The sequence below is a fragment of the Solanum dulcamara genome, chromosome 9, assembly GCF_947179165.1.
Source record: "Solanum dulcamara chromosome 9, daSolDulc1.2, whole genome shotgun sequence".
Taxonomy (NCBI): Eukaryota; Viridiplantae; Streptophyta; class Magnoliopsida; order Solanales; family Solanaceae; genus Solanum; species Solanum dulcamara.
In genome coordinates, this window is record NC_077245.1 from 17,828,339 (window position 1) to 17,845,739 (window position 17,401).

Genomic DNA, 17,401 nt, shown 5'->3' on the forward strand with positions numbered 1-17,401 from the left:
TTGTCCAAAAACTCTTTCAATTAAGTCTCTTGATTTCAAGTAATATTTTTTTATGGTAATTCTTATTTTTACTTAATAGTATAAATCATGGTTAAACTAATAATTATTGGTCTATTTTGATGCAACGTAATTTCATATGTATGAATTGATGGTTTGCAAGTAATTCCTCTATTTATCTATTTAAAGGTTCTTGAAATTCATGGTGGGTTGTTTAAAGCATGATTTTTAATTAATGGATTTCAAAGTATTTATGTATATTTATTTACATACATATTTGCAAGTTGAAGTGATTTGAACCCACCTAGTTTTACTATATTTTTAATAAAGTTTGACTTGAAAGCTTTGACTCTAAATGAATGTTTATAAAAGCAATATCTATGATCAAAAGAGAGTCTTATGAAGTGAAAGAATGATGAAATGATATGAATGATGAATTCTTTATGCAATAAGGACAATTCTTGCATATTTGAATTATCAAATGTTTTAATGAGCTATTTTACCAAATATGATATTTGAATTTTCAAGTTATATGCTATGAATATTTTGAAGTATTAAACTATTCTGTGGGATTGACTTAGCATCAAATGGGGCATTGAGGTGGAATTCGATAAGGGAATCCTAGTAGCAACCCCTTATCTCATTAACTATGTGCCAACATAGGAGCCCTTGTAAGCTTAGGTTAATGGATTCATGAAAGCCCATAAAGTTAAATTTAAAGAAATGAATGAAATTGACAGAGTTCTACCCCGTAAGTAGTCTCTCCGACCAACGTAGAGGGTTATGTTGATTCCATGTAATAGCTCGCATGGTTTTAAATATCGGTTATGGTTATTTTCTCACAAAATGAATGTTTTAAAGGATATCTATATGATTTATTATGCATGTATTACATTATGTTCCATATTATATAAATATTTTAATGTTTCCTCAATGTTCATGCATCCTTACATACTTAGTACATTCAAAGTACTAACGCATACTCTTTTGCCTACATGATATTACCATGTAGGGACTAGTGCTCCTTCTCATTCTCCTCCATGTGGTTAGTTGAGATTTTGTTGAAGACTACTTTTAGTGAGTTCCCATATTCTGGGAACAATACTCCTTTATCTTTCTAGCTTATGATATGTTGAGATATTTTACTATGGCATTTCTTCTATTATGATTGAGGGTGAGCTAGGGACTTGCCTTAGCCCCGTTAAATCTATCAGTTAGAGGTATTGTTGGACATATGTAAGTTGAAGATTTACTATTATGATTTTCGCTTGTTTATTTATCATCATTACCTATGAAAGGCTAAAAGATTGCTAAGAGGCTTGTTTGAGGTACTTTTGGGTTCCTCATTCGCCATGTTATGTCTAGGCCCTAGGCTTGGATCGTGACAGTAGTATTTCAGTGGACTGATAAGTGTGAGGCGAGCTTTCAAACGATCAAGGAGTTATTGAATTCAACATCTATTCTAGCCTTACCCGATGAGGCTATGGCCTTTAATGTTTTTTATGATGCTTTAGGAGTTGGCTTGGATAGAGGATTGATGCAAAAGTGTGGAGTTATATCTTATGCTTCTCGATAATTGAAGGTACATAAGAAGAACTACCCTACTCATGACTTAGGGTTGGCGTCAGTGATGTTTATTCTGAAGTTATAGAGGCACTATCTCTATGGAGTGCATTGTGAGGTCTTTACTGACCACCGTAGCCTTAAGTATATCTTTTCTCAGTGGAATCTAAACATAAGGTAGCGTAGGTGGTTAGAATTTTTGAAAGACTAGGACATCACTATTCTTTATCATCCGGGCAAAGCTAATGTGGTAGCATATGCTCTAAGTCGGAAAGCATCCAATATAGGCAGTTTGGCCTTCCTTAAGGAGGATGAGAGGCCTTTGGCCTTCGACGTTCAGTGATTATCTAGACAGTTGGTCTGACTTGATATTTTTGAACATCATGGAATTTTGGACTTTGTGGAGGCTAGGTCTACTTTGATAGACCAGATTCATGCACTCTAGTTTGAGGATGACAAGTTGAGGGACATCCAAGACAAAGTTTTGAGTGGTGAAGAAAAATCAATCTCTCGTAATTCAGAAGAGTTTTGAGGATTAATGGTCCCATTTGTGTTCCCAAGTTTGGTGATTGGGTACGTATGATATTAGAGGAGGTTCATTATTCCAAGTATTTAATTCACTCGACAGAGGCAAAGATGTTTCATGACTTGAATCAATATTATTGGTGGTGTGGTATAAAAAGAGACATTGTTGATTTTGTGGCTAAGTATCTAAATTGCCAACAAGTGAAGTATGAGCATCAGAAACCAGGTGGTTTTATGCAGAGTATGCCCATTCCCGAGTGGAAATTGGAGCGTATCACTATGGACTATATGTCTAGATTACCCATGACATTGGGTAAGTATGACTTTATTTGGGTGATTGTGGATCGATTGACCAAATCAGCCTATTTCCTTACGGTGAAGACTAGCTACAATGCAGATCAGTTAGCTAGGTTCTATCTTTGTGAGATTGTTAGGCTACATGAGGTGCCTATCTCTATTGTGTCAGATCGGGGTTCAGTGTTCACCTCTCACTTTTGGGAGGCATTGCAGTGTGGTTTGGGTACGCGACGAGAGATGAGTTCAGCATTTTATCCCTAAATTGATGGTCAGTACGAGTAGACTATTCAGGTGTTGGAGGATATTCTTAGGGTCTGTGTGATTGATTTTGATGCCAGATGGGACTAACATTTATCCTTAGCAGAGTTTGCCTATAATAACAGTTATCATTCCAGCATTCAGATGGTACCATTTAAGGCATTGTATGGTCGTATGTGCCAATCACTTATTGGGAGGTTTGATTCCGTTTGGGTCAATGTATTTGATATTGACTTACTCAGAGATGCTATGGAGTGGGTGCGCTTGATTCAGGGTCGATTATTGGCAGCATAAAGTCGTTAGAAGAGTTATGCTGAAATGAAGGTTCATCTCTTTGAGTTCATGGAGGTTCATTGTGTATGGTTTAAAGTATCACCCATGAAGGGTGTGATGAGATTCGGTAAAAAGGGAAAGCTTAGCCAGAGGTTTGTTGGCCCGTTTGAAATTTTGAGGAGAGTAGGTGGGGTGGCTTATTAGTTAGTCTTACCCCCTAGATTATCAGTTGTCCATTCGATGTTTCATGTTCCTATGCTTCGCAAGTATATACCGGATGAGTCTCATGTGATTTCTTATAACGTTGTAGAGTTTGGTCCAGATTTGACTTATGAGGAAGAGCCGACAACTATCCTACATAGGCAGCTTTGTAGACACAGGACCAAGGAGATCACTTCGGTCAAGGTGCCCACTGTTGAGGAGGCGACTTGGGAGTTAGAGTCTGATATGCGGGCCTAATACCCTCAGCTTTTTGAGACCCTAGATGCTTTCTTTTATCTTTTGTTCGAGGACGAACATCCTTTTTAGTGATGGAAGTTGTAATGACCTTGAGGACCATTTTTAAAATTTATGTAAAATTACCATTTTACCCCTATCATTAGTTTCCTCGAGTATTATTTGATCGGTTTGTGTAGTTAAAAGTATCAAAATCTTAATGGTTTATAAATTGTGCAAATTCTTGAGTTTTATAGAGTTAAGAGGTAAAAAAGTGATTTTGGTACCAACCAATGCTACGGGTCTTCGAATAAAATTCCGTCATTTCCAACAGCTCCGTAATGTGAAAATTAGTCTAGGTGAGTTTTACGAAATTTATTTTGGAGTTGTAACGAATATTTGAGGTCTTGAGTTAGGAATTTGAGGAATTTTAAGCCAAAGTTTGACTTTGGTCAACTTTTGAAATTTTAAATTTTGGAATGGAAATCCGACCACTCCATTGGATTCGGAAGATGGTTTTTGGTATAGTAAAAGTACTGATTAAATTTTTAGAGGTCCCGAGCCCATTTTGGTAATTTGAAGGCCTAAGTTGGTTTAGTTGCGACTTTTTGAATTTCGGGTCAAGGAGACCTCAAATTCGAATTCTAATGGTTCCATCAGTTCTGGAATGGATATATTAGGCTAGTAGCAATTTTGGCATAACTATTGAGGCAATCGATTTGAGTTTGGAACCATTTGACGCTTTTGACTTTGAAAATTAGCATATGGTTGACTTTGGTCAATATTCTTGGAAAACGCGCTAGGATGAAAATTCTAACAGCCTAGTTCTTTACGAAATGTCAAGTTTGGTCTAGAATGACCCATTTGCTTCCTGAGGTTTCCAGTCTAATCCCGAGAGTCGTGATATTTGGCTTAAAATGACACTTGAATGTAAGATCCACTTTTTATTAAAATGACCTCGTATGATAATTTTGAATGCATCATTGAGTCCAAAATATCAAATTTAGGGGAGTAACATATCTGGTTTATTTTTATTGGGTTTCGAACGAACTCAGAGGATCCATTCGGAGACTTTAAATAAGGCAGAAACCAAAAAAATCTAGTGCAAAAGTGTAAATTTTTCAATTTTTTCTCTCAACTTTGAACTCTCATTTCTTGAGCTTTTCAAGTCCAAATCTAATGATTCAAGAATCTATCTTCAAGAGAATTTTGCAAGGAAACCATTGGTCAGCTCGGAATCTTGAAGGGAGGGTCTTGATTGAAGTAAAATCGTGATTATAGTTGTTGTAATGTCCATTTTCGGAGTGAATTTTTAAGGAACTATGAGAATATCTTGGTCTATATAAATCTGATTTTGATAATTCAAGGGTCTAAGTTTAAAAACTTGATTAGGAGCTTCGTGTGAGGTAAATTCGCTAATCTAGCCGTTGCCTTTATCATTTTTGAGTTAAAATTTTAATGGATTTCGGAGGATTGTTTCATGGTCATCTTAGCTCCGTTTTTAATGATTCTTGGGTCTAAATTGTGAGTTTTTTTCGCAAGGTACATCGTGGTGATGTTATCCTTTGCCAATTTCTACAATTATTATCTTCCAAAATATTTTTAAATCAAAATTTCAAAGGTGGGTTATGGGGTTTTCTTCCAAGTTAGAAAAATTATATTTTTTATGATTTGAAACTCAATTCTTGCTCGATTTTAATAGTTTTTTCAGTCACAAACTCTCCTCAATATGTAGAATATAATTTTCGAAAAAAATATCCAAATTTGACTCTTTTCAAAAATAATTAATTTTTGAACCATTTTACCCCTGGTTCCGAATCCTTGTAATATGGGTGTCATTGGACTCCTTGTGATGTTTATGTTTCATACTTGATAGTGGGTTATCAATTCGAGCATTGAATTCAAGGGTTGATCATCTGGTAGGAGTGTTCGAATGTGGTTTCGACAATTGATGTAGGTTTGACTATCCTTCTTTGAGACTGAGATAGGGTAATTAGTCATTCATATGTTATAGACTTTGGAATGGAGTTGTAGTATAATTTGAGAATGTTATATATATTTTGATGCCCATGTGGGGGATTATTTATTAATATGTTGCGTTGTGGGGGCTTATTTATATTACATTGCCCCGTGTGGGGGCCTTATTTGTTATCTTATTTGCTTTGAGAGCATGTGATTCATGAATTTCCTATGAGAGAGGATTGAGGAGATTATTTGACTTATGATGCCCGCCTGAGGGGTTGAGTTGGGGGTTTTGAGCATGTCTGGTATTGAAATATTGTTGAGAAAGGGATGAACACTTAAATTAAAATATTTCCTTTCCACTGTTATTATTTGAGGGTGAATATCATGTGTAGGTTAAGTTTTGAGAACTTTGATACTTGTACTATATGTTGAGTTGAATATTGCTTCCATGCCATATGTGTTTTGATGCATCCATTCTCATTCATCATATCATGAGACATGGGAAGTTGAGAAATATGGAAATTCTTGTATTAGATACTTTTTATACTTATGACATCAGATTTTGGGATAATTTCATTATTGTCTTTGTATTGCATTTAATTATGGCCTACTTCCCTTTTGGGTGTCTCATATGATTTTACTTTTAGGCGTACACATCGAGATTGAGTTTGAAATATGTGCCATTATGACCTCGATTTTTGGGTCATAACAATAGAGCTATTCCAAGCTTTATGATATGGGAATTATGGAGGAGAAGAAAAAGAATGAAGCATGAAGAAAAAAACACATCTCTACCAAGGGTTATTCATAATATTACTATGAATATGTGTGTTCTGATACAAGTTAGAAGACCAAACATGAGAGTTCTAGATAGATGGGCATATATGTTATCATAACTAGAAAGAGGATATTCACAGATAAAGGTTAGAATGGTAAAATAGGAATTTCCTTCCGAAGGATGGATAAAGTACAATACGGATGGTACATCTAGGGAAAATTCAGGAGCTAGTTCTTATGCCTTTTGTGTAAGGGATTATAAAGAGACATTATTTATGCAGAAGGTACTAATATAGAGAGTACCACTAACATTGTTGCTGAAACTAAAGCTATTCTAGCAGCAACCAAACATTGCAATCAAACTCATCATCAACAAGTAATCATCCAAACGGATTCACTACTACTTTGTAAGGTGCTAGAAGGGAAATGGGCAGTTCCATGGATAATAAAGGACATGGTAGAGTAAATCAAGAAGTGTTTACAAGAAAAGCAATACAAATTTCAACATATAATGAGGAAGGGCAATCAGCTTGCAGATTACATAGCAAACTTTGCAATAAATTATGGTAATTGCATGTTTTCAAATTTTAATAGCATGAATGCAAAAGGGAAGAGGATTATAAACAGCGATAACTTAAACAACTCATAGTTAAGAGTATCACCTTTAAGGAGATAATAGAAAAATAAAGGTTAAAGCATAATTGTTTTCACATATACATCATTTACTCTAGACAAAGAAGCAACAAAAAATGTGAAATGTTATCTAACCTAGGCTATGGTCAGTCGGCAAAAAAAATCGGCAAAAGAGGAGGATATAAATTGGATGGAGACACTTGAACCTGGAAGAAGAAAAAAGCACTAATCAAAAGAGGTGGAAAGAAGCTACTCATGCACTCTTTTTAAACACCACTTGCAGAATGAGGAAAATAAGCTATAAAAAAGGATAAGGAAGATCGAGAAAATAGAAACACGAAGTACTAACCTAATCTTTCAAACTCCCTTCACGAGACTAGATTTCGAATCTACATAAAAGAAGCACAGTCCTCCATATCTGAGAACTCATCTGAGAAGAAAGGAAATTCAGTTAAAATAATACAAGAAAAAATAGAGGAAAAATAGATAAGAGTCTTACTCTTGTTAGTTGATTAAAAAACATAGCTTTGAGAAAAGCTTAACAACATAGATGATTCATAGCAAGAGAAGATGAAGAGTCAGGTTCTCCCAAAGTAGAAACCTATCTCATGTGTTAAGGAAAGGAGGCGATGGAGGAAAGGAAACTGATTTAGGAAGCCCTAGGCATAGATGACGTGTTTATAAAAACATAGAAACGGGCTATGTCCAAAATGGGCTTAAGGTCGTAGATGTAGTGTCTGTATTTTCATTTTTATTTTCTGTTTATTGGATTTAGGTAATAGGCACAAATGAGTTTGTATTATCTTACTGATTTCTTTTAAATAAAAGACTAATATTTGCCAAAAAAGTTATTTATTGCCACAATGGTACTCCAAAGATCAATGGTTTATAGATTGTAAAACTACAAATTAAGCATTTATAAGTACTATATAATCTGGTAAAACAATAATAAACTTCATACAAGATGTTTAATTAACCAACTAAATAAGAATATACGTCGACTGGTTGTTGTTGTTGTTGTTGTTGTTGTATGAGGGACAGTCGAAGTAAAATTGATGAATTTGGAAGAGAATATGCACCTTTTTATGGTTTCTCTAATGAAACTGTTTAGAGATATATAAAATTTCAATTTTAAAAGATAAAATTATAAAAGAAAATTGTAAAACATAAAGGCAAGACCAGATAATGCAGGTTTTGGACAAACTAGTCGTGATAGTGGTTCTTGAACAGCGATCTAAGTAGCTCAACCCATGAGTTTTCTTGATCATAATGGTCAGATATAATATGCACAGTGATGAATTTTATAATATTGTATTTAATTGTAGAACTATTGATATGGATCGGTCCAATCCATACAAACTTAAAATTTTTAGGGGTCAGATTGAACTGACTCATTATTTTAGTGGACCAAAATACAGTCAGCCCAATCCATCACTACGTAGGTTGTGAGTATCATTACAGTCCAATGACATGTATGATAGAACATAATTCACATGCTTTTTGGTTGTTAAGTTATAGCATGACTGAGCAACATCCATCAGCTTCAATCCTTTTTATTTGCACTAAAATGGCTTAAGTAACCCTGGAGGAGTCCGTGTGAACTTTCAATTAGTGTAAGAATATTCTGGGCCATCTTCATCTCCCACATATTTAATACAAAAAATTTATTGTTAATTCTGACATTTTTGTTCCACATATCAAAGGAGGTCAATGAAGAACCTTACAAATAAAAGATAAAGTAAATGTTCTTTGTTATGTATGGATGTATCTATCCAAGTGGAGTCCACCCATTTGGATAGTTGAGCAAGTTAGGCAACAAATTGACACTTCTTCATGGTGGGCAAGTTAGGCAACAAATTGACACTTATTCATGACTATAAAATGTGCATATTCTATGCCAATGAAGTTGTGAAATAAGATACAGAAATACGAACATATACTTTCTCCTATTTTTTTTAATCTATTTTGTTCTAATTTTCTCCTTCTGAATTATTAATCTAGTCTATTTTACAACATTCTTTTCTTTATTAACCAACAACAACCTGCTAGATAGTTTAGTTATAAAGATAAAGTAAATGTAATAAATATTCTTGTATTGGGCGATGTTGTCTGTGCAACTCAAGGTCAATTTACCTAGCCTCAATCATCTTTATTTTATTTGTAGGTTTCACATTAACCACATGTGATATGTGAAGGAAAAATATCAGAATTAACAATAAATATTTTTGTTTATCTTTGAAAAATGAGAGATGACCAGAAGATTCTTTCGTTAAATGAAAATTTCATTGGTAGACTATATTCTATAGTATGTGTCACTGTATTGTGATGATCTTGGTTTTAATATTAAAATCAAGGTAAGCTTTTAATTATTAAGTTTATTTTTAGTAATTTTTTTTAATCTCAATATCTTTTTTTCTAATCTTCTTAGTTTTGATTTTCTTCAGTGGGCCACTTTTATAAAAGATCCCAATCAAGATGTCCCAAAAATATTTATCTTATAACAAAACCAATCTTGAAAGATTGAATAAAAAGAATATTAGTCATATTACGTGATTTCTAGTCTAGTAATAAAGTGCAAATCCAGATGTTGTTTCTTTTATCTACACATGAATAGAAGTTTTATAAGTAAATATTTACTAATAAAATAATAAATTTACATTATTTTTTATTAAAAAAAACACAATATGATTTGAGTTGTTACTAATTTTTTTTGGTCTCAGGATATCAACTTGCTTATGTGGCCAATGCCATCTCATATTTTGAATTGAAAAATTTAGTGATGGTAATGTTGCAGATCTGTTCTCTAAGATTGTGGCCTTAATAGATTAAGTTGTGTTTTTGTTTCAAATTTATTTTAAGACATTATATTTTAAGTGTTGTAATAGTTGGCTTGTTTTTAAGAATACACATATCGACGAATTTTTTTGTTTTTTTTTTGTTGTTGTATGAGGAACTGAGTCGAAGTAGATCATCCAATAAACTTGATAAATTTGCACCTTTTTGAGGTTTCTCTAATGGAATTCTTTAGAGATGTATGAATTTCTAATTATAACGGATAAGAATGTAAAAAAAAATTGTAAAACATTAAGGTGAGATCAGAGATGCAGATTTCAAAAAAGCTAGTCGTGATAGCGGTACTTGAGCCGTGATCACATTAAGTAACCCAACCCATGAGTTATCTTGATCATGTTTGTATTTTGTAAGATATAAATATGAAAAATGATGAATTTTATAATATTGTATTTAATTATAGAGCTGTCAATATGGATCGGTTCAATTCACACAGACTTCGAAATTTTAGGGATCAAATCGAGCTGATCCATTATTTTGGTGAACAAAAAACCAGTAAGACAATCCATCACTACATGACATGTGGGTTGTGCCATGTCAGTCCACTAATTTTAAAAGAAAGTTGAGTTCAAATGTATATGTGTTTGACCTTTATTCTTTTGGTGCAAGTAGTATATGTCAATGATGAGTAGTTTATATTCCTAGATTTGTTATTTTCTTTGACTATCCACTTCGCGTTTTGAGTAAAATATTAATTTTGCTATTTAATTTTTATAATTGGTGCCGCAATATTTGATATTTCAATTTAGATTTGAAAAGCATGGAGGATTTGAATGTCACTAATTTGTAGTGATTTCGCTACAGTATACAAGTGCATTTCTAGATTACATTAAACAATCAAACTTACACTCATTTTATCAAAAACACCAAAATGAAAATAAATCTTTCTTGCGGACTTTTTAAAATTTGTATTAAACTAGATACGTTTTGATCTACGTTTTGAATCACAAATAAGGGAGGAAGTTGGTGTTTCTTCAGTATATCGGTACAAATTTTATTCTTCTGATATAATTAATTTTAGTAATTTTTGTTTTATTTATTTCATCTCTTTGTTTAAATCAACATCTTCTTCTTTCATTTTTCCTCAACTAGCAATTTCTGCATCTCTTGTTCTTAAACTCTAAAGCTCAATATGCTTTCAGATTCTGAAATTCTTCCAAGAAGAATTAATTTTCTCATGGCTTATTTGAACTGTTGTGTTAACACGCACTTCGCTTAAGATAATTAAATTTCTAAACTTTTTCTTCTTCTATGGGATCAGATTCATGAAAGACTCTTAAGCAAAAACAATATGAAGCATGAAAATACACATAAACAAGAAATGATGGTGAAATAATGTCACGCCCCGGGAGGGTATCCTAGGCGTGGCCGGCACTCGAAGGACATTTCTGACCTCCGAGCGAACCACCTGGTCCAGTCACACATTCATTCAAACACATTCTCTTAGCGGAAAACTTAATTAATAAAATACTATTCATATATGGGGGCCGAAGGCCAAGCATTTTCAGCCCAACAAAACAATATAATAAGACCTCAAAATAACAGTTCAACCTCCCCACACTCCAGTCTATGAAGCCTCTATCAAAGTCTAAGAGGTGCCAATGACAAGTCTATGGCTACCAATAATCAAAATAAAGGAAACGACAACACACTATACAAGAAAGCTCAACATCCTCCGGAAACTAGGAGGACTCAGCAACTAGCTGGAAGTGTATGTGGATCTTCAACGGAGCGCTGGTTGATGATCTCTAGTACCTGTCCCTGCATCATGAAATGATGCAGGCCAAATGGCGTCAGTACATGGAATGTACGAGTATGTAAAATGGTCGAATGCAACAGACATCAAGGAAGAATCAATCAACTCGGAACCTCAACTCAAAAGGGATAACAACTCAATCAAATGTCCTAAGTCTAAACAAGGATATGATTTAGACGGGACCAATCACATACAATTCAACTCAATATGACTTAGAGTACTATCAAGACCTATTTGGGAGTTTCTCTTACCCGACAACCATCACTTATGAGCCAGTGAAAGTACAACAAACCGACGTTGTTGCCGCGTCCGTTCATACTTTGCCAGGGTATGAACGAATCAACCAATCATGGATCCAATCCAACCAAGTCCTATAATGTCAGGACAAACATCTCGGGGAAACATCCGAATTTAACGGTTCAATCTCCCCTACGTTTGGCGACGTAGTTATTGGGTTCGAGTATGGACTATACTCTTGCCCAATTCGGTGCTCGATACTCCTCCCATGACTCAATGCTCATAAAACTCCATCCAATCAACTCAATCAAATCACATCGACAAGTATCATTTCAACCTTGTCAACTCATCAACTCTATCATGATCAAATCTCTCTCAATCATACTATCCGATCAATCTCAATCATATCTTTTAAAGAAATTTAAATGCACGTTTATAGCAACATATAGACATAACCAATCATTTCCTCCATCCATTGAGAAATCTTTGAGACTCATCACAACTTCAAGACTTTAAATCGACACTTTATAATAGGCAACATTCTTAAGAAGATAGCATCTTTTATCATAATCTACATAATTAAGAAGATCAATAAAATATATTTAACAATTCGTCTTCATCAACTCATACTCACATAAAGGCCCATTTTAAGAACTTTTTAGCTCAACAACATCAACACATATAGAGTCAAATAAATAGGGGACAAAGCTCATACAAACATAACCATACCAAGAAAACTCCATTTTTCATGAACATCTAACCTCAAAGCAAGAGTAGGGCACATGGGTGGACTCAACCCATGTTTTGGATAGTCTTACATACCTTAGTGAAGACTTGAAGAAAACCTTGTGGTTGGGTCTTCAATGTAGAACTCAAACCTTGAAGCTCTTGGAACTCTTCTTGTTGGAGAAGGATTTGGAGAGGAAGAAGAAGAGAGAGAGAGAGAGGTTTCTAGGGCTTTTAGTAAGAGAGTGGGGGCTGAAGAAATGGTCCAAAAATGTTCAAGGCTTGTGAATATATAATTTGGGACAATTCCCAAATTACCCTTCCTCCAAAATTCTAAAAAATAGGCCAAAAACGCCTTTGGCGTGATAGTGGCGCGTCGTGCCCTTACAGAGCCAAGGCCAATTACGCCTAAAAACCTGCACAACGTTTAGTGGCGCGCCGCGCCAAAGACCAAATTACTGAGGCATGTTTCTGGCGCGATAGTGGCGCGTCGCGCCCTTATAGCGCCAAGGCCAAAGGTTCTGGGTTCTGGAATTTTGGCTTGAAAAACCCTGCACACCTCGCAGTGGCGCGCCGCGCCAGGGACCAAACTACTGAGGCATGTTCCTTGCGCGATAGTGGCGCGTCGCGCCACTGCGGCGCCAAGCCCAGATTTCTAGTAGTTGAACCCCAGGCCTGAAATTCCTGTTGTGCTAGTTCATCTTAGGATCGTCATATCTTTCGACTCCGAACTCCAAAATTTACATTCTTGGTGGCTTTGGAAAGAAAACTCGACGACCATTAATTTAATAGGTCGTTGGCCACCCAGATCGTCATATATCAAAAGATAGGGTCGTTAGAAGTCAACCCCTCATGCGAACTCCTCCTCAATCTTAGCCACGACGAATCTTTTTGGTCTTAGCTCGGTCCTAGGGGTCCTCCGTGACCCCACATCACCTCCAACACTCCTCAATTACTCGGGGACTCATCTTAACTCAAGCACACACCTCTAAATAATTGGGTTTGACCCTGCACGAATACAAGAAGGGTCCGAATCCTAGGGAAGAATTTTGAGGGGCGTTACAAATAATGAACTAATCTGAGTGATTGACCAGAAATTTCTATAAAGACAAACAGTGAGAAAAAACGTATTGGAACAAAAAGAATCATCAAACAAACATATATATGCACTGCCATTCTTGGATATTAGTTAAACTTGCAAAATGAATCAATCTAAAATAGCCCTTAATGGTTATATGTCAATATGTTATATGTTAATTGTATTTTTGGTAGAAATATATATATGTATATAGATAATGTCCGGAGGAATCCTATACCTAGATAAACTCTAACATGTTGTCCGAAATCTATTTAAGTCGCGAAAAGATAAAATTGACACAAATAAGCCATATTATTAGAATGTAACTAAAATAAGTTTAGTGTAGTTTTTTTTTTTGTTTTATAAAAAAAATTCAAACGGCAAACGTTAAAGATGTTAACGTTTGATTTTGATACAAAATGAAACATTTTCTTCCACTTCATAAAACGAAAGAAATAAAGTGGAAGTTTTAAGAAATGTTACACAACTTGAGCGGGAAGGGCATAATGTATTTTAAGAAAACCAACAACAAAATAAACAATACAGTGACCCAGGCAAATAGTCTACCATTCCACGTTATTTAAAAAATTATAACAAACACATAACAACATGTATCTTTTGCAGGCAAAACTTCAAAAACTCAACACAAAATACAAAATGGCCAAAAACATATCAGACTCCACAAAAATAGAGCCAAAACATAATACAAATACAAAACTAGTATATATAATCAAAAACATGAAATAACCGTACAAAAAATTTGACAAAATGATAAAAGCCTAGTTTACTCTAAAAATTAATCAAATAAATACAGAAAATTATACACCTTAGAGTAGAACTAATGTTATTGGCTATATTTATGCCTCTAATCTATAATTAACTTTTTGGACTTATTTTTTTCAATTTGATAATCTAATCCTTATTCGTTTTCAATCATTATTTTTTTCTAAAAAAAAATTGCACATGATTAATATTCTTTTGTCTGTTTATTTTCCTAATTAGAAACTAACTTAATTATTTCACAGATTTTATCTATCTTCTTAATAGGAGTAAACAGTTTTGAAACTGTATTAACTTTAAAATTTCAAATTCAATATCCACAGTGGAAACAGAAGCAAGTTTCAATAACAACAATCCAATTTCATTTGAAAATCAAACGAATCAATCTAGTTATCAACCCAATATTTATGGTTATGATATTAATTTAATATGCGGAATTAGTACTCTCATATCAGTTTACAATCTCCGTTTTGCCCCGATTTGGTATCCCAAATCGCTCTCGATTTGCCAATCATGATTTTGTTATAATTAGAGAATGGGGAATGTGATGGGTGCATTATTATCAGGTATTGGTGATATTGTGGGCAAATTGCTTGGTCATCCACTTGATTTTTTGTCTGGAAAGGCTTGTAGGTACGTATGTTAATCTTTATTTGTTTTTGGGGCAAAAATTGACTCTCTATATATGTTCTCTAATATTTTATCATGTTGTGATATAATTAATTTCACATTTCAGTACAGCATGTGCCCCAACATGGGATTTTCTTTGTTATATAGAGAATTTTTGCATTCCTCAACTGATGAAATCGGCCATGGTCTCAATCTTATTATACTTTGGTCAGTTTCTACCTTTACAATGTTATTCAACTATAATTTGATTGTTTTGTTTTAGGAAAAATGGTAATTTATTCTCCGCTAAGAGTTGAGAATCATTTATATTTTTGTTGTTAGCAACTTGTCTCGTGTTTGCCCTTTCACATTTAATTTAATGGAGATTAATTTTGAATAGTCAGAAGTAAATGGGTAAATTATAGTCAGTCATTAGGGTTTCAGACAAGATTTGCTAACGGTAGAAATATGAATGAACCCAAAGACGAGATAACTTACGAACAACAAAGATATAAATGATTCTCAACTGTTAAACGAGAATAAAACTAAGTTATTTTGTAAAGTATTGGAGTACTGTGACCATTTTATATGAAAAAGTTGAAGATTCTATGTCTGTATTTACACTGAACATTAGTTAGTTTGACCCTCATACGTTGAATCAAGTCAAATGAATTGAAACCGAAGGAGTAATTAACTAGATTTTCCTTTGTTTTATTTGCAGTTTTCTTGTTCTTCTACTTGCTTTACAAGTTGGGAATTTGTCGGTGCATTTGTCACATACTGTGTAGAACTAGTTGGGCTTGCTTCTACACTTGCGTCTCTGCCTTAGAATGCTGTTGTACTTGCCTTTGTTTCAACCTTCAGAAACTTCTTCTTACACCTAGGCATAATAGAAGAAGAAGAAGACATGAAAAAGACATTGAAGGAGCACTTGTTGATATTTCTAGCAATTCTAGTGAAGCACAAAAGTCTATTAAATTTTATGACACACAAAAAAGAAAATCAATGAGAGAACACAGAAAAGAACATATGAGAAAGTCTTTGAGGCCAAAGAGTCATCGGATGCAAGTCCAAATTGTTAATGATTCAATCCATCACAAGAAGAAGAACAAGTTCAAAAATGGCCCTATTGATGACCACATTCGAGTGAGTAGAAGAACAAAATTTGCACAAAAGGGAACATTCGTGAAGGGTTCAACACGTCCACGAAGGAGAACATAAAGGGCAAGGGTTCTCTGCTACGTTGCTCTGACTTTTCAAAAATCTCACGGGTGTGTGTCTGTTCCTTTAAAGATAGTGTATTTTTAGAGGAGATTTGACACGCTCTTGGAGAGTTTGATCAGCATAGGTTCACAATCGTATGGTCTTCTAAATCTTGTAAATTTCAAATTTTCTCGTAATATGTAACTTGTATACTCTGATAGTGTAAAGAATTGTAATACTATTAATACATTTTATCTTGTTTTAACAAAGAATTTGGTTTGTATGTCATGATACTAGTCCAATTTTTATTGAATGTTATCTGTGCTAAACTCTCCTATGTTTCCTTTTACATGTTAATTTTGCCTTTTGTGCACCCCTTACAATACATTAATTAAAAGAGTCTTATCATTTTTTATGTTTGATCTCAATTTTTTTAATCTTTGATCTCCACTTCTCGGTTAGCTTACTGAACCTGGAAGGTAAAAACACAGTTTACTCCTCAGCTTGGTATGATGTTGTGCCTTCCCTAGGCCTTCCTTCGTTCTAACACGACGAGTCTTAATCAGCCCTTGTTGCACTTTCTTCCTCACAATATGTTTGGTGCGGTCATGAAATATCTGGTTTAATTTGTAGCTATTTGTATAGCAACCTTGCCATCACATATATAATACATCTATTGGTTGTTTAATTGTGATGTCAGCACCTTGAACAATCTTGTTAACCAACATATATGTTTCTACTACAATTGATGTCATCCTTCTGAACTCTGCCTCTGTTGTACATGTAGAATAGTTCCTTGCTTTTTGGATTTCTATGACACCATTGAATAACCAAACTTAACATTGTATCTAGTCACCTATTTCCTAGTTTGTGGGCATACAGCCAGTATGAATATAACATAAAATCTGGTGATCCTACTGTGATGACATGAGCAGGCCTAAACAAGTGCACTTTTGATGAATTTGAGAGCAATATTCATGTGAGACACTTTGAGTTTGTGCATAAATTGACTGAGAACTTGACTACATAGGCAATGTTGGGCATAGATATGGTGAGATAGAGCAACGTTCCACTAATCTTTGATAAGCTTTTGCATCTCATGTGGAGCTAATTTATATAGCTTTATCAAATTCATATGGTGTGAGTTAGCTTTTGATTGAACTCCATTGGAGAAGACATTGGCTTTCCTTCCCCTAACCATGAATCTGCAATCAGTTCAAGATGCTATTAATTTGTTGCTTGATATCAGTTATGGCCATATGAAGAACCAAAGTATAAAGCCTCCACATCATATGGTAAATGAGATGGATTCACAGGGGATGAGCAAAATCCAAAATATCTCTAATGATCACAAGGATGCATGAACAATTCAGACTAATTACAACAATGTCAATGATAACAACATCGATCAATGATAACAGTTGTAACACTTGGACCTT

General features: G+C 34.3%; 1 protein-coding gene and 1 long non-coding RNA gene across 2 annotated transcripts; one reads left to right on the top strand and one right to left on the bottom strand.

Moving 5' to 3' along the window:
• Positions 1-6,868: 6,868 nt before the first annotated feature.
• On the bottom strand, positions 6,869-7,309 carry LOC129902869 (uncharacterized). Its single transcript, XR_008770163.1, has 3 exons — positions 7,223-7,309; positions 7,073-7,153; positions 6,869-6,929 (listed from the first exon to the last, which is right to left on the bottom strand). It is a non-coding gene; the product is annotated as an uncharacterized LOC129902869 (long non-coding RNA).
• Positions 7,310-14,685: 7,376 nt separating this feature from the next.
• Positions 14,686-15,980, top strand: LOC129903575 (uncharacterized). The gene is made up of 3 exons (XM_055979126.1): positions 14,686-14,783; positions 14,887-14,987; positions 15,481-15,980. The coding sequence occupies exons 1-3, from the start codon at positions 14,686-14,688 to the stop codon at positions 15,978-15,980; spliced, it is 699 nt and encodes a 232-aa protein (XP_055835101.1).
• The last annotated feature ends 1,421 nt before the right edge of the window (positions 15,981-17,401 follow it).